The sequence below is a fragment of the Anguilla anguilla genome, chromosome 12 (assembly GCF_013347855.1).
Source record: "Anguilla anguilla isolate fAngAng1 chromosome 12, fAngAng1.pri, whole genome shotgun sequence".
NCBI lineage: Eukaryota > Metazoa > Chordata > Actinopteri > Anguilliformes > Anguillidae > Anguilla > Anguilla anguilla.
Window position 1 is genome coordinate 10910057 of NC_049212.1, and position 26330 is coordinate 10936386.

A 26330-nucleotide genomic window follows, 5' to 3' on the forward strand; every position below is an offset into this window, starting at 1 on the left:
TAAAGGGTGGGCTTGTATATTCTTCTGGTCCGTGAACGAATCCATCAGACGTGTCAACGCTGTGGCCTCGCCCAGCGCTGTGACTTCCTCCATCAATTCACTTCCCCCTTTTCTTCTGACACACGCACAGCCAGCCGCTATTCCTGTTCACTGTCTGCGCCCCAACCCCCCCAACCGCCCCCCTCCCCCATCCCCCCAACCTAGATTCTTTATCTACCAAACAGTTCGCTTTAGTGGCCAGGCATCCACACTTTCGCCAATTAGGAGCACATTGATTCACCTCAGTCTTTAATTTGATTAGTTAACTTATTTTTAAAAAATCTTTTTATGTAATAATTTGCAATTTAGCGCAATATACATAATGCTAAAATGGGACTTCCATTATTCATGACCTGTATAGCTATTTCTGACAAGCTTAATAGGGTAAATACTCCAAAATAAGGAACGCTGGAGCACAATTTGCTCAGGGCAATAGACACTGTTTTAATGAACAGGGTCAGGAGTTTTTCACTCTAGTTTGACCATCCTGGCTGCTGAATACCAATCCAGTCCTCTTTTATTTAGCAGGATTGAAGTGTGTTGAGCATTATCTTTCGTGGGGTAAATAATCCCTCAGAACCCAAAAAGTGTAATTAAGAACAAGCACGTAACCTACCAGACCCACGGCGCAACTCACTTCCGCAGACACATTTTAGCCGGCACCACCTGCGCATGAGTCTCACAAAACGTCCCTCAAAGGTCGTCCGTGAGTGAGTGAGTGAGTGACCACAATTTGCCATGCATAGCCCACGGCGCCAGTTCCTGAGCACTGTGGGAAAAATGAACTACTTGTTCAAATTCTGGGGTTGCAGTTGTGCTTGGAATGATAACCAGCACAAACAGGGGTTCCCCAGGATTGAGTTTAAGTCCCACTGCCTGCTGGGAAGCGTTACTCCTCCGGCGAAGAGCCCAGTACAGGGGCCTTCTCCGGGTCACTGGTGAGGGTGCGGCCCGTCGCTTCCCTGCTCCACCGCGGTCCACACACCACTGCCACGTCTCCTCAGCTTCCGCAGAGACAGGACATTCACGTTTCCAAAAAATGCTTACCTGGGGTTTAGAACCCGTGACGCCCATCTCCCCTTTATCTCAGCATTTTCCATTTGATTTTTTTTGACAGGGTGAAATGCGACACAGTTTTTAAAAAAAAAGAAAATAACTTGGCAGCTGGTATCCCCCCCCCCACCCCCCTCACCCCCCTTCCAGTTTACGCATTGCTGCCAAAAATGAGTTTTTCATTCAAAATTGAGCTTTTCCGACTTCAGGTCAGCGAGCAACAGTCAAGGCTTCTGCAATCATTCTGCAATGCAGTCGCCCTGCTGCTGCTTCAAGCCAAAATTGGGAGGACGCTGTAGATGGGACACCAACCGACATGAAGATGAGACCATGATGTTCCCTTACAAGGACCATAAGAGGAGGATTTTAGTTACGGTAATATACTCAATTTCATTTTTTGGTGTGTGTCTGTGTACCATATTCTTAGCATATTATATTTCTACTTTCTTAAATAGAAAGTTCCTTTTAACACAGTGAAATGAAGGGTTAACTAGGGATTACCCAGAAGGCATTGCCAGTTTACCTTGTACTCCAGCTGTTTTGCTGTTGCCCCCCGCTGCTCCAGATCCTTGTCTCTGTAAAAAAGAAGAAAAAAAAACACATGAAAACAAAGATTACACTTTGGTTTACAAAAAGCAATTCCATACACACCAGTAACATCACAAACGGGAGGTATTTAAGAGAGGTTCACAGGGCATGGTTGTTAGAAAATAACTGCAGGGACGGAGTGTAGCACAGTGGGTAAGGAACTGGGCTTGTAACTGAAAGGTCGCAGGTTCGATTCCCGGATAAGGACACTGCCGTCGTACCCTTGAGCGAGGTACTTAACCTGCATTGCTTCAGTATATATCCACTGTATAAATGGATGCAGTGTAAATGCTGTGTAAAAGTTGTGTAAGTCGCTCTGGATAAGAGCGTCTGCTAAATGCCTGTAATGTAATGTAATGTAGAAAACAGGTGCCGTAGCCGTACATGTTGCATTTACTGCAGTGCTCCAGTGTGAGGCGCTATCAGCTGGAACGAGGAGGACAGAAAAGGGGACACGTACGTAGTGTCATCAATTGGAGGTCAGGCCCATTTGATGACATCATCAGCTTCATCATGTTGCTGCACTCCATAAAGGACAGAATTGATTGTGCTGAAGGGCCAAAAAACCCCCCCACCCCTCAACCTCCACCCCGAGCTGGGCCACATCATCGATTGTGTGCTCTTTGGAGAGTGGCATGGCTCAGAGTATCTGAAGCCTGACTGTGCAGTGACAGCATGCCCTGGACTGTCCCTGGCAGGAGTGGCCATCCACACATCATCAGGCTGCCATTTTCTGCCAGCGTTGGACAAATGGCGATAAAATCAGCAAGAACTGACAAAAACTCTGAGGCGCAAGCTGGCATGCTGAAGGATAACTCACCCTTGATGTGTGACTGATGCTAATTTCATTATATCGATTCATCATTTACAAATTCTGATTGATAAGGCGACATCAAAAAGGTATAAACTCACACAATATGTCTGCCTAATACTATATCTATATGTGACAAAAAAGCATTTTGTCTCTTTGAATGAATGCTGCATGGAGGAAGCAGCCATTCCTTTTTTTAAATTTGGCATCTCCTATACCACCTGAATTGGAATGTCCAGTTCACAAACAATGTACAGGTGTGCTCAGGTACACCCCGGCTGTGAGTTTGGGAGAGCGAAGGCATCTCAGGGTTCTCCTCCAAAACACGGGCATGCCAGCCAGCCGCTGGGAAACACTTTATTTTATTAGTTTTCTGAAACATAACAATAAAACAGGCACTCCATCTCACAGAGAACGGTCACTGTCATTCTGTGGGATATAACCCATAAGACACATTTTAACAGAGAAGAACAGCTTTGGCAGTGTGTGAATTCTGTGCTTGTGAGGACAGATGGAAATTTCCCACCGCAACACCAGAGGATAACACGTTTGTGTTAAGTAGGGGGACGTCACTGCATTTGCAATGGGGGAGATTATAGGGATATTCTTAGAGGGAGATTACAGTCGCCCTTTTAAATATTCATCAAGCGAGAGTGATATTAGGGAGCAAAGGCAATTGAAACAAGGATAAATGAAGTCGGTCAAAAGGTGGTCCTCACTGCCCACAATGCACCAGGATTCCTACGAAAGACCACATAACATGGGACTAATTCCAGGACATTCAATGTCTTTTAATAGCCTTTACAGTGTTATACTGTAACCTATGTGAAAAAAGTCAACTTATTTTATTCTTTAAAGGTGTTTCCCAGGGATTTCAAGGCAGCTTTAGTGAGATTTTAATCATGGTTTTTATAGAATAACATATAAAAATATTGCTTTCCATTGAAAGTCTAATTTTCTGTCCTATAAGTTAACTGTATTTCACTCCATCCTTGCCACCATAGCCAAACTGCACCAGCATAATCTAAATACAGAATTTTAGAAAGATTAAATGTGCTGCAAAAATGAACTGCACATAGTACATATTATAGCGATCATATTTGTCAGACAGTTGATGCTTGCTAGCTAGCCAGCAATGCAGTATAATGGTATGCCGCTTCAGCTTATCTTTATACATAACCATCCTAGCAAGACCTAGCAAGAGAATGTTAACTGCATTTTTATTCAATTGAAAGCAATGCTTTGTTTGGGCCTACTATCCTATTTGAAAGATTGACATTTAATTTCAATTTTGTGATCAAGAATTAACTATTTCTTCTTACACCATAGACAACACTTGTTAAATTGAACGTGTGAAATGGAATTGAACAGAACAAGTCGCATGGAAACTGAATTAAACGGAAGCTAAAGTAAACGAAATCCAAGCTGAATGGAATCATCAAATTGGAGTGGAGCGGAATCAGATCGAATTGTTGCATTTGTAAGCGTATCTTTCCTGTATTATATCGTAGACCATGTATTGAGATGCGTATCGAGTCTTCTGAGAGGGAAAGGTTCACATGAACCCCTAGCTGGAATATATAAAGTAAACAGAAATTTAACATCGCTCATACTATTATCACATTTGAAAAACAGCTTCCTTTCTTGCAAAATATCAATGGGAGTTTAGTGGATGTCAGTTTTGGATTCAGCGGGGAAAAATATCGGAAGACCTTCACACTGAACAATTGCATCATCGATTCTTTGAGGGAGGTGGGCGTGACCGGAGTCATCCTGCCCCGTCGTTATGGAAACCAGCAGCCCCCCGACTACCACGCAGAGAAACTCTTGCTTTGAGTGTTTCGTCCCGCTGGGCCCGAAGACCCGGGGGGCTCAGCTGCTCGGTGAAGGAAGTGTCACCCCGAGCGTCACCCTAAAAGGCTCATTACCCACAATAAGCGCCATCTCAGAATAAACGAATATGCATTCTCGAGGATACACTCAGAGAAGTCTGTTGGTCCCCGCTGCTTATTTTGACACCCGGGATCCATCTTGTGATTGATGTCCTTGGGTCTGCGCCAAGCCTGCCTGTGCGTCGTTTTTCTCCAGGAAAGTCAACAAACACTTTGCAGAAGAATGTGGCCCATAAAGCAGAGGCGTCTTTCTTCGTAGTTCTACCACCGAGATGAAATATTAAAACTGCATTAGCTCCTAATGTAAATTATTTAAAGGCAACAAATCTAATTGTGGCAACGTTGTTTAAATAATCTCTCAGCTTGTGTTGCAGTCACATTGTGCTACAGATTCTCCTCAGCCCCTGATTTTAGTCCATCCTTTCTGCCTCTTTACCATGGGTCAGGTGTGTCAAACTCCAGTCCTGGAGGGCCATGGTGCCTGCAGGTATAACTTCAGTCCTGAGGGCCATGGTGCCTGCAGGCTTAACTCCAGTCCTGGAGGGCTGCAGTGCCTGCAGGTTTAACTCAAGTCCTGGAGGACTGCAGTGTCTGCTGGTGTTTGGCATGTTTAAGTGATTAATTCAAGTCATTGATTGACTAAAGAGTCCACACATCTTGTTTTCAAGGCCTTAACTGGTTGCTGATTGAAACGAAACTACAAATACCTACAGACACTGGAGTTTACCATCCCTGCCACAAGGATTGAGAACAGTAGTTTCCAGTGCTAAATTACAATACAATGGCACAGTATTCCACCAGGTTACGCCCTCAGTGAGTTTGGGTTAATCAGGCCTAGGTGGTGGGGAGGCAGAACTCTCTATCTTCAGACTAAGGAGCTAAGAGCAGAGGCGGACTTTGCCTACACAATTGCATAGGGCTCCAGACACCTGAGGGTCCCCTGCTGGCTACAAGTGGTAATGTACATATTAACTTTGAATATAGGTAAATACTGTATGAAGGCATCATTTCCATGGGGGAAGCAACTTTCATAACCAAACATGATAATGGCATGAAAAAATTGAGAACTCGTATATTCAAACCACTACTAGCATGTGTATTATTATTCACAATTATTAAAAATTTACAATGGTCTCCGCACATGTGCAGAAAACATATTGCAAACACCATAAATTAAAATCTGTTAATTAAATTAACGGTGATACTTTATTTGGCAGCAGCAGTCTTTTTTCTGATTTGCAAAGATTGCTGGGAAATATGCCTGTATGCTGTTGTCCAATGTCAAGTGTCTAAATTTTATAATATGATGATTCAGAATGATGCAACAGGTAGCCTAGTTTGGTAGTGAAATTTGAATGTCAGCTAGTTAGCTAGCGAGGTAGATCACAAAGAGGAGCCTTAGCTACAACGAAGCGAATCAAAATGCCATAAAACTGCCAAACACAAAAGTGGATCTCAGTAGAGAAAATGGACTGGCAAAAAAGGTAGCCAAGTTGCCAAAGTTGGATGGCCTTTTTTTTAGAAGCAGTCACCAACCCGCAACTGAACCATAGCAAAACATCTGCGTGAACACTACTGTCAGTAAGGATATATCGATAACCTTCCCTACTCAACTGTCGTCATTCGAGACCTGTTTCAAAGCTGAGATCACTCAACACACCTCAGTCTACCGACTTGCAAAAATGCTTACAGTGGAACCCTATCCGCGTATAGTCTACCTTTCACTGAGGCGTGTAGCTGAAGCTACTGAACTGTTATGACATTAGCGGTCACAGTCGCAACAGCAGAGCACTCACTTTCTAATTTAAAATGAATCAAGAACTATATAGGGCGGGAGAGACTGAATGGCCTGGCTACACTTTCTATTGGGCGCGTCAGAGCCCTTGTGCTGCATTTGAAAGAAATTGTTGATGATTTTGCATAATGTAAGGTTGCCCTTCAAACGAGTGAGCAGACAAAGCGCTTTTCAAGGGGGAACGGTGTGGGTTTTCTGATCAGCCTCAGCGCCAGTCTGTTAGAATTTGTTTTCGATTTGTGTGAGCAAAGCTGCCATGATAACCTTAAGCTCTAATCAAGAAATTTCCATTAAGGATAACGTAATCCACGTGCACTGTTTCTTACAGTGCAGCACCAGATCATTTTCAAGCTCCAGAACTATAAGTAGGGTGGGTGAGGGTGTGTTTAGTGAATGATCTTTTTTTGATCTTGAAAATTGTTGACTACGGATGAGAAATGGGTATACTAGTGACATTTTTTATGATTCCCGCATGTCACGTTTTTCATCATCGTGGTGTCCTAGATTTGAGGATACTCTCGCATTGCTCTCTGTAGCTTTTGAGTATTTGAGGGCAGTGAAAGTCAAGGTGGATTTTATTGTAAGATGATTAGGTGGTTAGCTAGCTAGTATCGTTAAATTCTGTGCAGTTTTTGGCCATAGCAATACTTGCTATATAGCTAGCAGGCTAATGATCTCCTAGCCCATTGATAGAGTTGGGAAATCAGTAAAATAATAACATATGCATTGTGTACATGTAGGCCTGGTGATATGCTTTTCCCATGAAATAAAGCTATTGCTTTATTTACCTCTAAAAAATCACTACAATCCTGTTGCATGTAAAACCCTCTGTCTTGCATAGGCTATGCAATAAGTCAGGATATGCACAGCGACTTTGCTATTCGCTAAAATTTGCTGACAAGCCCCTCACCCCCTCCTCAGATCTCAGGGTGCTGCATTCTGCAACACCCCCACCCCCTGCCCCCCACCAAATGTTCAAGAAGAAAAGTGCCACCCTTGGGTAAATATATCATTGAAAAATAGCTTGACAAATTGCACATTCTGTAAGATAAATTTAAATAACACAAAACATTTGATTTTATGAACCAAACACATCCTGACTCCACACTTAGTTAGAGAAGTCAAGCGATTTTTAAATTACATCAGAGATACGTTAGGCATACAGCACGGTTCTTTACTCACTCACCCGAAAGCTAAAACAGGCGCTAAAATATTCATACGTATTTGAAAATAATGCTACCAACAATATGCGCACATACAGGCTGGCTGGGCTGCAATTTCCCCCCCTGCTGTCTTCTTGTTTGTTCTCAAAATCTGACAGTTGGTGGATTTACACAAGCGAAGGAACCTTTCCACTAGCAGGCAATGAGGGGTGGGGCGGGCCAGGGGGTACCTCTTACCACAGGCGGGGAGGGAGGGGTTGACCAATTTGGCAGAATTTATGGAACCCACTGTAGCTTCTTTCACAGTGAACTGCTTTGTCAGCACCCTGTCAGGAGTTTTATGGGCCTCCCAAACTGAGCTTTGCTTGGGGCCCTGAAATTGATAAATCAGCCAGTGCCGATGGGTGCATAGAGTCAGAGTTCTAATGTACCCAGGACCAGTGTGTGTGCGCGTGTATGTGCGTGCGCGTGCCTCTGTGTGTGCGCATGTGCACGTACGTGCATGCATGAATGTACATGTGTGTGTGTATATATATGTGTGTGGGTGGGGGGGGGGGGACATCCATAGTGAACCAATTTTCAAATCACGGAATGTCACCTAGCACCCCTATCTGCCCGGGCCCCACACCCAAAAAGAAGGGTTTGGAGCTGTGGGGACATAGGCTAAAATTTTCAGCTGACAATCATGTTTGCTCAGATAGACAAGGGGGCGATTTCTGTGAGTGAAGAGAGGAGAGGACAGGAGGACAGAAAGGAGGGAGGGAGGGAGAGGAGAGGTGTGGAGAGGAGGGAGGCAGATCAATACCCTCAGTAGTTCAGAGGATCTCTCAGGCAGACACTGACATTGGGGGGGGGGGGGGGATCAGAGGGAACGTGTGGGCAGTGCTCTCTCCACGCAGGGAGGAGAGGGGTGGAGTTGAAATATTAAACCAGTCAAAGGAAGAGGAGGAGGAGAAGGAGGAGTTTCCACGTTTCATCTGAAATAGGCTCTTTGGGCAAAAACAATCAGCCACCAGAGGTTCGTTCAGGGCCTAAAGCAGCTGGCTGCACACAGCCCAGCAGGACATTAAGGTGGACAGATGCCTGGTTAGAACTGAGCCCTGCAAAAGCACTGTGACCCTCCAGCTCCAGGGTCCTGTAGCACTGTGACCTCCAGCCCCAGGGTCCTGTAGCACTGTGACCCCCAGCCCCAGGGTCCTGTAGCACTGTGACCCTCCAGCCCCAGGGTCCTGTAGCACTGTGACCCCCAGCCCCAGGATCCTGTAGCACTGTGACCCTCCAGCCCCAGGCTCCTGTAGCACTGTGACCCTCCAGCCCCAGGGTCATGTAGCACTGTGACCTTCCAGCCCCAGGATCCTGTAGCACTGTGACCCCCAGCCCCAGGGTCCTGTAGCACTGTGACCCTCCAGCCCCAGGCTCCTGTAGCACTGTGACCCTCCAGCCCCAGGGTCCTGCAGCACTGTGACCCCCAGCCCCAGGGTCCTGTAGCACTGTGACCCCCAGCCCCAGGATCCTGTAGCATTGTGACCCCCAGCCCCAGGGTCCTGTAGCATTGTGACCCCCCCAGCCCCAGGGTCCTGTAGCACTGCAGAAGCACTGTGACCCCCAGCCCCAGACCAAGGGGTGTCCAGATACGTTTGGTCAGATAGTGTACATTACATTAAAAAAAATTGTGCTAATTAAATTAAGACAACGTTGCAGCAATAATCACGCAGACTTTGCAACCACTTTGCGAATTGATTGGCAGGGTGTAAACACAACACATACTGTACATGCATCTGTTACAGCGCCCCCATGTGACCAAACAGTGCCATGGCCTACGCTGCTGTGTAGCCACGTGTGCTCTGTTGCAATGTTTCTTTCAGTAAAAGAGCTATTTACACAGGGCTTACATTCAAGGTCATTCCTGAGGGATGTGGAAGGGACGCTGCAGTGCAAACAACTTCGTACGGTATACCCACAGAGAAGACAGATTTGGAGTGTGTGTGTGGGGGGGACCTGGCTGCATTTTTCTTTTTTTAGAAAACATTCCCCTCCCTCACTGGCCGCCCTCTCTCTTCTCCTCTCTTTCTCCACCTCAGTTTCATGGGTTAAGCATTTAGTCGTGTCAGGAAAGCCTGGGTGCTGTAATCGCTGAGCTGGCGAGATTGCCAGTGTTGTTTGCCCCCCCACCCCCAACCCCCAACCCCACCCCCGCTAACACTGCTCATGTGGCCCTGCATTATTACCGGAGCGCTTTCAATTCATTTCGAACGCTGCGCTTCGATGCAGCAGGGGAGTGGCTGAGGGGCCGGGGCGGGTGTGTGTTATGCTTGTGTGATTGGGTGGGGTGGGTGGGGTGGGGGAAAGCTCAGCTGGGGGACAAAATCTACACCAGGAAGCATACCTGACCCATGTGGATTTCCCCCCCAATTCCTGTTTGTCAGATCTGCAGAGACAGCCCTGTGGAATGCTGCTGTATTGTGTCACATCATCTCTGTGGTCTGCCGCTGAGGTGTGTATCGGGTGCGGGGGTGGGGGTGGGGGGGGGCTTTATCTGCGCATCATCAGCAGGACCGCGCGCGCACCTCCAGTCAGCAGCGGGGGCGTAACCGCAGGAAACGCTCTCCCCGGCGGAGCTTCCCCGGGGCCGACCGCGCCGCTCACCTCCGTCCCCACGTCACCGCAGAGCCGTTAAAATCCGCCGCACGCCCCCGCGGTACGCCGCGGCCGCCGAACCGCAGCGCCCGCAAACGAGCTCGCGACTGCTCGCGTCTCCGCGCGGATCGTTGTTCGAGGTTCAGCCGCGAGCGTCAGGTCAGCGCGGGAGATGAGAGAGTGATGTCGCAGAAAGCAGACGAGGGAAACTCTGTTATGGTAATCAGAGAGTACGTGTCACGCATAAATTACAGCAGCGCTGAGGAGGGAAGAGGAGGTGAGTTCCTCCGGCTCTGTGAGTACTGAGGGCTGTCCTCACACCCGCACACACACACACTGACACACAAACACACACTCACTGACACACACACACACACACACACACTGACACACACACACACACACACACACTGACACACACTCCCTGACACACAAACACACACTCACTGACACACACACACACACACACACACACTCACTGACACACACACACACGCACACTCACTGACACACACACACACACACTGACACACACACACACACTCACTGACACACACACACTGCACATACACACATGCAAGCACACATGCAAGCACACACACACACACACTTGCACGCATACACACAAAAACATGCACACATGTATACTATACTATACATACACACACGCGTGCTCGCATGCACATGTTCTTCACAAGAAGCTTGAAGCCAGTCCTGTTTTCAGAAACCTTTCTAAATACAGCACAGTGCGTGTTTCTGAAGGCAGCGCACAAACTTTCTATCGTGTCAGTCCGAGAGAATGTTCTAGAAAAAGGCGCAGTACAGACCCAACATGGCAAAGGCGCAGTACAGACCCAATACGGCAAGCAAGTCTCTCGTCACTGCAAACAAAACAGTCGTGGCACCATTCATTACGGGCGCTGCCTCAATTTACATCCCACCACCCAGCCCGCATGGCTGTCGTCATCTTCCCTGTAATGAACAGGTTGGCACAGCTCTAGTCCCCCTGGGAAACGTAGTCACGCATTTGAGCATGAGATAAGCTCATGCGATATCGTAGTCATTAAGGGGGCCACCGTAGCGGAGGAGAGTAATTGCTTTCTGTACCTGCTATGACAGGCATCGTGCTACGCTCACACAACCCACGTGGCCATAATTATAAACAGTTATCTCTTTCACTGTATTGATTCCTCTCCTGTCATTTTTATCCCTCTCTAGCCACTTCTCATTATATCCAGAGCAGGCCGGGAGAGTGCTGGAAGCTGATTGGTTGATCATCCCGCTTCCTGCGCTTGCCCAAACTGGTAATGTACTAAAACTCCATCTCCCTTTCCAGACTGATAGGACACTGGCAGTTATGCAATGAACGGCTACATAACAAGTTGCTGGATTGGTCCAGAAGCACAGGAGGTTTTTTTCAGCTTTTCTCTACAATAATAGGCTGGCCTTTTTTCCGTTTTTAGCATTCCATTTTAGTGCGACAGCTCCAAACAGGCAGGACAACCAATTAGTCCTTCTCAGGGCTGAGACAAGCTGTGAGGTAGCAGCCGCCCATGGAAACCGTGCAGCTGTGTTTGTTTGTTTCAGTGGCTAGTTTATTCCAGTCGGGTACCATCGTGTGGACATGTCATGAACCCAGACCCTGTTTTAATGATGTTGGGTATTTTGACCTCGGTAATTGTCTTGATTTTTTAATAGTTTTTCTTCATTTTTTAAATGCTTGTTCATATCGCCGCTAGTCTCCATCCTTGATACTCTGTATCTCAAGCTTCTGGAAAGAGATTATTCCCAGAGTATTCCCAGTATTCCCAGATTGGTTTTCCTAAATCTGATTGGTTCTAGCAAGCTTAGACCAGAGTTTACTTATTATCAGTGGTTGAACTGGCTTGTAATCGCATTCAGTTGGAGTCCACTGAACACAAGACCATGATTCATTGCAAAAAGTAACTGACCCTCAGTTTGTCAGGGAAACACAAATAATGAAGCTAGGCAGATTTATCTCACATCAGAATGGGTTCACAGCTACCATACGGTTATGAGCCTGAGTGATGCTCCATCACACTGAAAAACACAAAAGCCTTTTAGTAAGGTGAGCATCCGTGGTGCACTGTGGCTGCTCTTTCTGGGCACAGAAGGTCAGCAATGTGCTCCCGGGGAACAAAGAAGAAGGGAAGAGAAGCATGATGAAGAGAAGCACGGTGACGAGAACGCAGTGAAGAGAAGGTGAAGAAAAGCATGGTGAAGAGAGGCGTGGTGAAGGGAAGTGCGGTGAAGAGAAGCATGGTGACAAGAATGCAGTGAAGAGAAGGCGAAGAGAAGCATGGTGAATAGAAGCGTGGTGAAGAGAAGTGCAGTGAAGAGAAGAACGGTGAAGAGAAGCACGATGAAGAGAAGCGTGGTGAAGAGAAGTGCAGTGAAGAGAAGCACGGTGAAGAGAAGCACGATGAAGAGAAGCATGGTGAAGAGAAGCATGGTGGGTTCAGAGAGAACTGGCCACCACCACATCAAGAGCGCCGGCAGAGGAAAGGTCTCATCTGATCTATGTCTATTCTGAGAACAGAGAGCCACCTGGTATGAGACCCGCCCACACACACACACACACTCACACACATACACAGCGCGTGCATGCACACACACACGCACACACCCACACACTCACACACAAGCACACACACTCACACACACACATTGTGCGCGCGCACACACACACACACTATAATCTGTTCTCTCTCATTTAACACAGCCTTCTGTCTGACACACAGCTCCGCGTGGCAATAGACCTGCGAAACGCCCGCGTTCCACATTCTCATCTCGAGCATATGCTGCTCACGCAAACTGCAGCTCTCTGGCCCACTCTGCGTAAGAGACGCGCAGAGAGAGAAGAAGTGGGTTTGGTGATAAATGGCGTGCGGTATCCCAGAGGGCTGTGTGGGGACAGCGAGATTCGTGAGGGCACTGAAATCAGGCGAGAGGAAGCCGTTGATGAAAAAGCCTTCGGGAGGAGTGACGTCAGGATGGCCTCCGGGCTCAAGGAGAATCGTCGGACCGGGGGAGGGGTTTGGAACGAGGAAGGTTGTTCGGAACGAAGGAGGTTGTTCAGATCGGGAGAAGTTGTTCGTCGTGACCACGGCAGGGTTTAACACTGATTGGCGTAGATCTGGTGGCTCTTTGGGGCTCTCCCAAACCCTTTAATCAGCCTCTGCGGGGGGGGGGGGGGGGGGGGCAAACGAGCAGCGCTGTCAGGTTCCGCCAGGGTCCCATCAAGCAAAGAGAGAGTCAGCAGAAAGCGTTGCCACGGTATTGCACCCGAACCTCCCCACCCACGTCTGATGCAGTCTGCCTTTCTGGAAGAGGTATCTACCCCAAGTCTTTGTCTTGGTAGTCCCTCAGTCCATGTCTGGTTTTAGGGAAGAATAAAATTTATTCTCTCACAGTCCTGTAGGAGGACCTCAGTCAACCCCGATATCTCTCTCTCTCTCTCTCCCTCTCCCTCTCTTCCTGCAGATTACTGACAATTTTATAAAACCATTGTTGATTAGTAGATATTAATCAGCCATGGTTATTATAAAATTCAGTTCAAGCCATTTAGTTCTTAAAATTTCTCTCACACTCTCTCTCTCTCTGCAGTTTCTCTCTCTCTCAATGCAGTCTCTCTCTCTCACTCTCACTGCAGTCTCTCAAGGCCAAAGACCTTAAAAACTGCAGCTCTGTGCAACGCATGCTGGATTTCCGCCAAGGGCCCCAGGGGGGACCCACAGTAGTGCTCAAGAAATAATTGTTTTCTTGTCATTCCACACGTACACAACTCTTTATGATTTACATATACAGCACTCTCGCAGCACATACAATATACAGCACACACTCTCAGCACATATACAGCACACACTCTCAGCAAATATACAGCACACACACACTCAGCACATATACAGCACACACTCTCAGCACATATGCAGCACACAAACTCTCAGCACATATACAGCACACACACTCTCTCAGCACACATACAGCACACACACTCTCAGCACATATACAGAACACACAGTCAGCACACATACAGCACACACTCTCAGCAAATATACAGAACACACACTCTCAGCACACATACAGCACACACACTCTCAGCACATATACAGAACACACAGTCAGCACACATACAGCACACACTCTCAGCAAATATACAGAACACACTCTCTCTCAGCACACATACAGCACACACACTCTCAGCACATATACAGCACACACACACTCAGCAAATATACAGCACACACACTCACCCTCTCTTGGCTTTTCAGTGAGCTTGGTGAGTGCGCATCATAAGGGGGCAGGGCTTATGCTGGTGGTTATAAGCCACACCCCATTTGGGACCGGCACCGATATGTGGGCCAGTCGAAGGCATGGTGGATTTGGCAAAAGGGAGGGAAAAGACCCATTTGGGTCCCTGTGCCAACACAGAAGTGAGCTGTGGATCGCAGTGGGGCAGCCTGAGGATGAGAGAACACATCTACCGCTTGATAAAAGAAAGGCTGATCTGTGCTGGATGGTACATGGCTGCTTTTTTTTTGTGTGTATGTGTGCTTATGAGAGTGTGGGTACAAGAGATATAGCATGTGAGTGTGTGCATGTGTGCTTATGAGAGTGTGGGTACAAGAGATATAGCATGTGAGTGTGTGCATGTGTGCTTATGAGAGTGTGGGTACAAGAGATATAGCATGTGAGTGTGTGTCTGTGTGCTTATGAGAGTGTGGGTACAAGAGATATAGCATGTGAGTGTGTGCATGTGTGCTTATGAGAGTGTGGGTACAAGAGATATAGCATGTGAGTGTGTGCATGTGTGCTTATGAGAGTGTGGGTACAAGAGATATAGCATGTGAGTGTGTGCATGTGTGCTTATGAGAGTGTGGGTACAAGAGATATAGCATGTGAGTGTGTGTCTGTGTGCTTATGAGTGTGTGGGTACAAGCGATATAGCATGTGAGTGTGTGCATGTGTGCTTATGAGAGTGTGGGTACAAGAGATATAGCATGTGAGTGTGTGCATGTGTGCTTATGAGAGTGTGGGTACAAGAGATATAGCATGTGAGTGTGTGCATGTGTGCTTATGAGTGTGGGTACAAGCGATATAGCATGTGAGTGTGTGCATGTGTGCTTATGTGAGTGTGGGTACAAGAGATATAGCATGTGAGTGTGTGTATGTGTGCTTATGAGTGTGGGTACAAGAGATATAGCATGTGAGTGTGTGTATGTGTGCTTATGAGTGTGGGTACAAGCGATATAGCATGTGAGTGTGTGTCTGTGTGCACCCGGTCCTGTGTTTGTGAGTCATGTTCTTTTTTAAACAATTTTTGAAGCAAGTCACCCCAGACGGATAAGCACCTACCATGGGCTCTTCTGCAAAGAGCCTCTTCTGCCGCCGCAGCGTCGTTGCGTAACGGCAGGGAAACTGGGTTCGTACCTCTGAGGCTCTGGGATGATTCCCAGGTGGGGCCCTGCCATCGTAAGGTACTCAACCTGAATCGCTTGCGATGATGTAACCGGACAGATGGAATTTTCTGGCTGTACAGTAATGGGTGTAGCTTCTCATATGATGTAATTCTTCACAGCTCCACAACATTGAGAATGTTTCCACTACGAACCTTGTCTCAGAGCTTGCTGGGAAAATTCTGGTGAAGCTCCCCTGGATGCAGCTCTTTAATTAAGCCCTGTTCAGCCCCCTTCAACCCTCTTCAGCCCTGTTCAGCCCCCTTCAACCCTCTTCAGCCCTGTTCAGCCCCCTTCAGCTCTCTTCAGCCCTGTTCAGCCCCCTTCAGCTCTCTTCAGCCCTGTTCAGCCCCCTTCAACCCTCTTCAGCCCTGTTCAGCCCCCTTCAGCTCTCTTCAGCCCTGTTCAGCCCCCTTCAGCTCTCTTCAGCCCTGTTCAGCCCTGTTCAGCCCCCTTCAGCTCTCTTCAGCCCTGTTCAGCCCCCTTCAGCTCTCTTCAGCTCTGTTCAGCCCTGTTCAGCCCCCTTCAACCCTACTTTTTTCACAGCAAAGTGAATCTCAGCGTTGTGTGCAGTGAAAACTTCTACTGTGGGGTTTCCAAACACAGCCATTGTTTTAACAGTAGAGGGGGGGGAGGGCAGTTCTGGCTTGAGGGTGGTGATGTCACCACAGCTTCTCTTCTCTGGAATCCAGAACCCTCAGAGGGGTCTTCCTCTTAAAGGCAGCCGGCGTGCTAAGATTCCCGCTGGCGTGCACCAGGCAGCGACAGCGAAGGAGGCTGCTGCTTGGCGGTCAGATCTTTGGGAAGTTGGTTACTAACGGCCGTGTATTCCGGGTCATAACCCGGCCATGTCACACCGATTCTGATCGCGGCCTTTCCCGCCGTCTGACCACACCTCCTCCATGCAGCCAAGAGTCGTTTGCTGATCTCTGCCCTGGTCTGGTGACAAGTAGCCCACTTTATGGATTTGGGGCGTATGCGTCTGGCCCCCGTCCCTCCACTGAGATAGCCCTTTACCCTACTGCCTGCTGGGAAGCCACCAACATTTCGCCGTGAGGATATGGCTACCATAGGTACGCCATCTGACTTCACAAAACAAGCAACATGATTAAGCAACATGATCACAATGTCTTTTACAGTAAAAAGCACATATACCCTGCATTGCTGCTTTTATAAATGAAAGAAATTTGGTGAGATGCCATCATGTTGATGCGGAACCATTTTCTTTTTCCTCTGGTCTGTTTGGGGAGCTGTTCTCCCACACTCCCTGCATTTCGGGTGGAGTGGACGTGTATGTGAAGACCTCCTGCTTGTTTCACAGCTTTAATTGAAATCTGAATCAGAGCTCCAGGTGCAGCACGGTCACTGGGGTAGGACTGGTATACTCCTCTCCCCCCACCCTCACGTCCATCCCCCTGGTAACAAGGGGTCACCTGAATGCTCATTTATCCGGCTGCTTCCGTACAGCCCCATTAAATAAACGCTGAGCAGAAGTCATGAATTATTAAACAGCTCGTTCGATAACCCCACCTCACATCCCACCTAAAAAAAGCCTGGAGTACCCCCACATGCCCTACAGCATCATTCTTCAATAAGGACGCCCCCACTGGGTACCTGCTGCACCTCCTCCCTCTCTGTCTCCCATCGCAGACAGGCCTGGATCCCCAGGTCAGAGAAAAACAGCCCTCTCCTCCCCTGGTTCTTAATGAGCCATAATGGCCGCTTTCCTTCTGCACCGCGCCATAGATTTGCATACAGCCAGCACTGAGATACAGTGATTTATCAGACTTTATCAGATCTTAATGTGGGCGTGTCCAGCCCTTGTTATTTAATGCAGCATCCAACTCCTCAGGTGTAGGGGGGGGGGGGGGGGGGGGGGGGGGGGGGGGGGGGGGGGGGGGGGGCGGGGGATCACCCTGTTTTGCTCTAGTTATTAGTTATATTATTTTATATATAGTTGGCCATGTATAGTAGGAGGCTATATAAAAAGTTAAAGACATATCTACACTACTACTGCTGATCATACCCTGATTTCATTGGCTAAAAAACTGTTCTCTCCCTCTTCACCTCAGCGAATGTGTGGTGAGCATTCTGGCGCAAAATGGCTGCCGTGCATCACCCAGGTGGGTGTTACACATTGGTGGTGGGTGAGGTGAGTTCCCCCTCTTCACTGTTAAGCACTTTGAGTGTGAGAAAAGCGCTATTTAAATGTAATTAATTAAATGCAATGAATTATTACTGTTGAGACTACTTTTACACCAGCTGATGCTACCATTACACCTACTGATGTTACTACTACTGTCACCACAATTACAACTACAAACTACTATAACTATTACCACTATATCTACTGTTAATACTGCTACTTCAACCACTGCTGTGAATACTACTAGTCTGCCTACACATACAACTGTTTGTATTACTACTACACTACTACTGTTAATAATATTACTTTTACTAGAAGAGGCGTCTGTGACTCTTGCTCAAAAAAATTTACAGTCACTGCACGCAAGCAAGAGCAAGAAATGTGTGGAAGAAAAGGAGAGCCTTATTGCTTCAGGTTTCTCTCTGCTGTTCTGTATTAATCATGAAACGCAGCAATTATTACTACTACAGCCACTAAAATTCTGATTATAATGGAACAGATCGCTGGCAATCAATATGCTGTGGCATCTTGAGACAATACCATGCCTTTTTCCCTTCTGTGATGTGAGTAACAGGGCATCGCCGAATCTGTCTTCGTTTCTAAAAGTTTTTTTTTTTCTTCTTCACATTACGACCTGGCTACAGCAAGGTGCTTTGCATCTTCCAGCCATTGCGCCGCCGCCTGAAAGGAACGGGAGAACACCGCGAATAAATAAGTAATATGACAGCGCCGTTCGGCGAGCTATTTTTAAGTCTCCTGGCAGCCGGGCATGCTGTGAAGGAGCTCTGCTCTGCACTCAGCCCCCATTAAGAATTTAAAAAGGGAGGAAGAAGAATAAATAGGCCACCGAAAGAATCGTGCGAAGGACGCGCTCACCCCGATCGCCGAATTGCTGCGGATGCGCACGTCGTCCGGGAGAAGGAACGAGAAGTGAGAGAAGTTACGGGGGGCGAATTGCGGATTTGGGGGGGACGGGACACGAATCTACAGCGCGTTCTGCCCGGCGCAGGAGTACCCCACAACCGTCCCTTTAAGTGACGTGCTAACAGGGGACGCTTCATTACAGGGAAGGAGCTGTCACTGTCAAGTTCTCGGAAACAGACCCGCGTCCAGAAACCACAGGCAAATTAACGGATAATCGCCTCCGTTAATATCCACTGGCACTGCTTAGAAAATGCATCCATGTGAACAGAGAGGCATCTTATTACACATTGTGACGTTATATCGCACACCATGTCCTCTGCTATAGGCGGAGTTTTCCATTTAGGCTGTGCGGATGTACAGTGTCCTACCAGTGTGTATTAAACGGTGCTAAACCCAAAATCTGGGTTTAGATTGCGAGTTATCTTCGCTTCCGCCCGTTTTTACTGCTCACAGTGGAACGTCGTGCATGTTCATTCCATGACTGTAAACTTGAATTATAATTCTCCAAATTCTTGCCTCGTATTTTTAAAGCCAGCCTACTGTACGACGAAAGTGGCCTCAGTGAGAAAGCTGTCCACACTTCAACATGTATGACACATTCACATGGATTAGAGGAAATATATTGCTTTCACAGTTAGACTTCTTTATTGCACATTTCAGCTCTTGGCTTGTACAGTGTGTTCCACCAACGACAAAGCTGATTTAGTCAGTACCCAAAATCCCAAAAAGTCACAACAGTCCCAAAAAAAACAAGATTAGGGATTAACCTGGATTAAGTGCTGTATTTAAATCCTGTTTCTATGTCAACTTCGGTTCCTCCTTCCCTCTGCTTCCCCAACTTTTGGTTCTTTAGCAGAGAAAATGTGTTTGTGGTCTCATTCTTTGCAACATTACACACTTACTCCTTTCTGACTACTAGTCTTTCCTTACATGTCCAGAGATTCCACAACTATCTGCTCTCCTTCTGTCAACAGCTGCAAATGCTTATGTCTGAGGGCTGAAGAGGACAAACATTGGGATAGTAGATTGCCGTTTCCATTGAAAAGTGAATGAGATGGAGCACACAGGTAGCCTAATGACAGGTGTGTCCTTAAATCAGTGGGCAGGGGGAATCAAAGGAGCCAGCGACCCATATCAGCTGTCTTTCAGAGACTACATAATGCTGGCTGTTGGGTAATTAGGTATGGCACCATGGCAAGAGTGAGGGTTTGAGAGTCTGCACTGCATCAGCTGTCTTTCGGTCAGTAAATCTTACACACCACTCAACTGATGACTTACTCATCCACAACAGCACAGATTTTTAACATCACTTTTGAGTGGGTAGCATCGGAGCACAACAGTACAAAGATCACACCTCTGCTTACAAGATGATTGACACAGTCTCCTTAATGTTGACTGTTATGCTCATTATTGCTTAATTTGAAGGTATTCTAATCTTCTGTCTCGTCATAAATATTCTTTAATAGGGGCGTGGTTGAAGACATTCTGTTAACAAACGGAACCTTCTAGAACAAATGTGTACAGGAGGGAGGGGATGGTGACCATCTGTTTTTCTCGACTGTCTGTACTACGGTGGCTGTGCTCCCGGAACGCTGGAAGTGGATTCAAGCCTTTTGATTCTGACTAAATGAGGAACGAGGACGTCAGCTGTCCTTCTTTTCAGACGCCAGCTTTTCTGAAACGGGCTGTATTCGCAGACTCCCGGCCATCGGCGATCTGGCTCTTCACAGCACTTCAGCTTCAGGCTCTGCGTCACGAAGGATGTGTCACAGAGACAGGACACGCTCTAGCACCAGCCTGTCACACATCATGTATCTGATACAACACAGATTATGAACTTGTTTACTATTATGACCGAAATCTACTATTTTCAACTCATCTCCCAAGTATGGCAACAAGGGCAGAGTGCGGAGATTTCCAAATTTCCACTTCGAAGTGGACATTAAAGTATAAATATTCTATTCTATTCTATTCCTTGTCCTTGTCCTTGTTCCAAAATGGTTCAGTCACCTGACACAAACAGGCCAAAGAAATTAATTCCTGCAGAACCCCGACGCTGTGGCTAATCCTCAGTGCTTAGCGAGGCATCTTCCTGCGCGTTAGCCAGCCGGCTGTTTCCCTCAGGCAGCCGAAAGGCCAGTCCTGCCCCATGGGTCTTCACTACTGCCCCTAGCTTTACTGCCCCTCACTGTGGTTCAGCACAATCTTTTATACGCGAGTGAAAATCAGTTCATCACAGAGACCCATGGCCAACAGGCTTCAGGCCCTATCTGAAATGGCATTCGGGCCCTATCTGAAATGGCACCTCTGCTGTATCTTCAGAAGTGCCTTCGAGGACTCACCCACATATGAGTAACCTAGTTCAGAGCCCCCCTCCCCCACCGTCTCGTTCCATTTCACCCCCCCCCGCTCCCCCCACCCACCCCAGATCCTACATCTCCACTGGTTTATTCTCAGTAAATATGTCAGGCCGAGTGGATTACTCCTGTGGGACCTCCCGCGTGTTTTGGCGGTCGCTTGGTGCTGGGGACGCTTTAGATGGGTGGTGGATTATTTGGGCGGTAATCCTTGCCCATGGTGAGGGTGATTAGGGGCCACAGAGTCCATGTATCGATGGTGTATTTTTAGCGAAAAACAGGAGGGTAATGGCTTTAAACAATGGCATTCATAAAGAAGGACAGAAAAGTGTATAGCAGGGATCTAAAATGGCCGCCATGTCCGGGGGTTTCTGCCATTTAATGTCAATCAGCAGCTGATTAACGCCTGTGAAATGAGAAGTGTGGACTCTTTGGAAAAACCCTGAGTTATATCAAACACCTCGATCCAGAAACATAAGACTTAAACCCCGCAGATGCGGATGGCCCTCCAGGATTTGAGCTTCAGAGACCTTCTCTAAAGCACGCGTAAGATGGGGGCACAGCTCATATGGAGGATTTAGTCCTTTTTAGCATCCGTGGATAAAGCAAAGAGGCAAAAGAGAGTGAGAGTGGGTGGAGGCCGAGGGTAGTCATTTAACTGTGAGTGTTTGTGAGCGTTTCGTGTTCTTTACCTCAAAGGTATTGGCCAGTTTGTTTCTTTTTAACTGATAAACCGTTTATTCGATTCTCGTATGGCTGTTTCGAGGCAGTGATCCGGCCGCGGCCTCTCCGCAGCACGAGCGAGGCGACGTTGTAATTCTTCATAAAGTGCTCTGCCACCTCAGCCGATTAAGCAATCGGTCACCGGCTGACCGTTGGCTCCCTTGCTAAGAAAACTGTAAAAACAAAAACAAAAAAAAAAATAGGTGCTTTATTTCATTTCAGAGAGGCACGACTTTTGGGGCGCCACTGCACAGAGAGGCATCCCAACGACGTTTTCACTACTTCAGCTCTCGGGTTAGCATCTGTAGGTTTTGGGAGGAGGTTACTAAGCCACTGCAGACAATGTGCTGGTATTCATTTTTCAGCAGGTGGCAGACCATAATGCACAGACCTTCTCAACTGGATCCACTGCATATAACAGCTCTGTACTGGGACCAGACCTGGGTCAAATATGTATTTGTTTTGGGTTCAAATACTTTTCTTTGCTTTACTGATCTAGTCTGCTGTATTGGAACCAATGAAATACTCTGAAAAAGTGCAAACCCCACCTTCTGGTCATATTGCCAGGCTCAATTACACCAGGCAAGATCAACAGAGCACAGAAAAGTATTTGAACCCAAAATAAATATGTATTTGACCCAGGACTGAATGGGACACAAGCAAGCCAGCAGAACCAGGACACAGACATGTACCTTTAAAACAAAAGGAAACACTCTCAGTCCCTTACCTCTTACTGTCCAAAGCGGACATTGATTGAAATGATATACCCTATCCAACAGAGTGGCAGCTGGTCTGTTTTTGAAATACAAACAAAAATTTAGTATCTTTATTTGTCTTCTTTCAGTTTCATTCAGTTAAAGGTTCCTGTCCTCACCATTGCAATAGCACCTATTATTATTATTATTATTATTATTATTATTATTATTATTATTATTATTATTATTATTATTATTATTATTATTAAGCATGTCTTATTGCTTTAAACTATTTGTGGAAAATAGGACTAGTTGGCAGATTAGGGTGCAAGCAGAAGTGCAGAGGCAGCACTTTTTCATTTCCCAGAAATCCACATAAATCCTTTAAATACGCTATTGATAAAAGTGCCATTGTTCCATAAAGCATATCTGACAGGCCTGTGCCTTGGCCAGGTTACACGCATTGATATTCTCCAGGCTGGAAGTACATTTGCTCAAATGCAGATTGTACGGCTGTTGCAGTGCAGTTCCTGTTCTTTCCTGCATCGGCTGGTGGCGCTGTTGCTACTGGAAAATTTCCACGACCACATCCATAACTGCCCATGGAGGAGATGGCAGCTAGCTAGAAAGTCACAAAAATCCATCCATCCATCATCTACACCCGCTTATCCTGGGCAGGGTCGCGGGGGGGTGCGGAAGCCTATCCCAGCGTACATTGGGGCGAGAGGCAGGAATACACCCTGAACAGGCTGCCAATCTAGACGCAAAATTATCTAATTTAAAAAATGATCAAAAATATGAGGAATGGAGTTGTTCGTTTATTTTAAGAAACACACAATATTAACAACAGTTCGACTGTATTAGCCTCACAGACTGCCTAAACCACAGCTATTGGCATAGCGTACATCGTATCCCTTCATAGCTGGATGTCTGTCCGTGTCGGGTTCAGCACGTTCCTCCGACAGGCTGTCGAAACCCGAGTAGCCAATGAAACCCTGCGGTCACGGGAGCGGTCACGGGAGCGGTCTCCTCCCCGCGGCTCCACACCGCAGGTGAAATACGGGCCGCGAGACAGCGGCCATGACATCAGCGCGGCCCGCGCGCTTGCCTTCAGTACAGTGGGGAATATCAAACCAACAGACACAACCCTGCCACATGCCAAAAGGAAGCGGGATAGGCTGTGTCTGTGACTCTCGCTAAAAAAAATTAGCACTCACTGCTTGCAAGCAAGAGTAAGAAATGCGTGGAAGAAAAAGTGAGCTTTACGATTCAGGTTTCTCTCTGCTGCTCCGTATTAATCATGAAACGCAGAAATTTGTTTCCTAGAGGTTCGCGGGGGCTTCTGTGTGCTCCGCATGCGATTCCCGGAATTAAAAAAGCGTTTTGACTCGAGGAGGAGAGAGCAAAATTTGCATAAGACACGACCGAGGAAGAAAAGGCTGATTGAGACGAGGGCGAAAATGAGCAATTTCCTGAAAACGGTCACATGCGAATCCCGCGTAGCCTGCCAATCGCGTGAAAGCGCTGGGGCGCGCGGACGCGTTTTCGGGGCCGTGTAATTGACTCAGAATGCCGTCGCGCTGCAGATTTCGGGGGGGGGGGGGGGGGGGAGTCATTACGGGCCATCATTCAACCCCGCATTGCATCTCGCCTCTTGGCAGCAGTGACTCCGTCTCCGAAACTCGTACCTCCCCCCTTTCCCCCTCCATCCGCTGTTCCGGCTGCTGTAAGAAGCGTGGGGGTGCGGGCTGAAGTCTTCGGGCAGGAACTCAGCACCACAGACCTTGGCCCGCAGACTGCTGCGCAGGCTGCTTATGTAAATCACTGAACATCAACGCTGTTGGACCAGATAAAGATCCTTCGTATTAACTGTAGCCTTAACACTGACCGTACCCTCCACCCTCAACCCTAACTGTAAACCTAATGCTAATCTCTAGCGCAATCCTAAATGTTAGCGATCCTTTTATGCGACTGTTCCTGATATGCACTCCTGCACACTCAAGGGGAAACTGTGCAGCTGAAACCTGGCTTGGCTGAGGGAAAAGAATGGTTTTAGAGTCTAATTAGTTCCAACTCTTCAGAGAACTAACCACTGTGTCTGCGTCATAACGCAATACGGACATTTGGCAATCCAAACTATTTCATCCTCACACTTGACTACACCAAATCTAAAACCTTAGAAAACTAACGTTTCATCTTAGATCTAACCTTGATCCTAAATTAGCCTAATTTTTTTTTGCCCCTTAGACAATCTTCAGCTGATGTGAGCTGAGCGCTGTCTTTTAAAATCACAGAGCTCACTCACAGCATTCAGTCGAGGAATCAAGCTCCAGATCAGATTTCTCAGATCTGGTCGGCTTGGCATATACCAGGAGGAACTGGCTGGACATCACGTTTTCCCTTTTTTTCCCCCTTTTCTCTGTTTTTGGCTCAGGAAGTAAGGAAAAATGAAAAATCCACCCATAATCTACTCTCTCTTATCAGATGCCTGTAAATTTAACTTATAAAAAAAACAGAAGTGAGGATGGAAATTATTGAAAATCTACAGATGAAGGGAGCTTGAGAATTTCAGACAGAATTGATTATTTTGTGACGCTGTATTCACAAAAAACAGACCTGCCTTCCAAAATGGAAGCAAAAATGCAAAGCAGCAATATCAAAATAAAAGTGTCCCTGGGAGTACGCCTCGTAGTACTGCAGCTGATGAACACATAAAACACAACATAATTCATTCATTTCTTTCACCTTTACCCGGATGGAGAACCTTTTTTCTCAACACATTTCATAACATCCATGTAGGTGATTATGCGATGTTTCTATTTATACACCATATCTGTTAGCCCTCTTCCTTTTCCCAAGTGGTGAATAACATCTAGCAAAGCTAGATGACTTGAAATTAATTATCCAACACTGATTAAATTCTGTGTGAAGTATGCATGATCTCCTCGTGTCCGTGTGGGTTTCCTCCGGGTACTCCGGTTTCCTCCCACAGTCTAAAAGTCCAAAGACATGCAGGTAGGCTAATTGGAGACCCTAAAATGCCCATAGGTATGAGTGTGTGTGTGTGTGTGTGTGTGAATGGTGAGTAGAATGGTGTGTGTGCCCTGTGATAGATTGGCGGGTACTCCGGTTTCCTCCCACAGTCCAAAGAAATGCAAGGTAGGCTAACTGGAGACTGTAAGATTGCCCATAGGTATGAGTGTGTGAGTGAATGGTGTGTGTGTGCCCTGCAATAGATTTGCAACCTGTCCAGGGTATATTCCTGCCTCTCGCCCAATGCATGCTGGGATAGGCTCCAGCTTCCCCTGACACCCTGCCCAGGATAAGTGGGTACAGATAATGGATGGGTGGATGGAATTTGTCAAAATATGTTTCTCTTGCAAGCACTATGTAAGTCCTTTAAGAGTGCATGACATATGATCTGAAAGGTCACATATCTCTGTGGGTTTTGCACCACAAAAGTGGTGAAAATGATGACGTTCGGTATAGAAAGAAATGTTTTGGAAAGGAAGAGCAGTTGGTGAAACACAGCATCGTGCCACCACAGCAAGCAAACACAACAAAAGGCATTATAGGGGATTTTATGCAAAGCCTCACCATAAGAACAGAAGTCATGGTGTCAAAGTTTTTTTTTTGTGCAAGGTTGCATGTTTAACCAATAGCATGCCACTTGCACACACTAAGCCTATTTAACAAACTCCCATCACGCCCTCCACCCCAGCACCCTGCTCCTCCCCCCTCCCAGCAGTTCAGTTCAGATCAGTACAGATCCAAAAGCCACCCAATCCAGCACAGTAACAAAATGTATTTCCCCAATCTGCTTAATATTTGCGTGATAGCGGGACAGAGGGACGGAACTGCCTCCTAAATCTCTCAAACACTAAACAATCTGGAGGGAGGAGGGCTCATTAATCTCACTTCTGCAAGCGTTTCCAACGCAAGGCTTAGCGCGTATGCAGATTTGTACGCTAATGTATAGCTTGGACTTTGGGGAATTCGCAAGGCCGACGGTCACTTTTGTGGCTCGTTC

General features: G+C 47.0%; 1 protein-coding gene across 2 annotated transcripts in view; it reads right to left on the reverse strand.

Annotated features, from left to right (window-relative positions):
* The window catches only part of pcp4b (Purkinje cell protein 4b), a 41800-nt gene that overhangs the window by 9535 nt on the left and 5935 nt on the right, over positions 1-26330 (reverse strand). Inside the window, exon 2 of one of the 2 annotated variants that reach the window (XM_035383991.1) lies at positions 1617-1667. In XM_035383991.1, coding sequence (XP_035239882.1) covers positions 1617-1667 — 51 coding nt within the window. Of the gene's footprint in view, positions 1-1615; positions 1668-26330 lie in introns of both variants that reach the window. The other variant, XM_035383992.1, reaches the window with a different exon arrangement.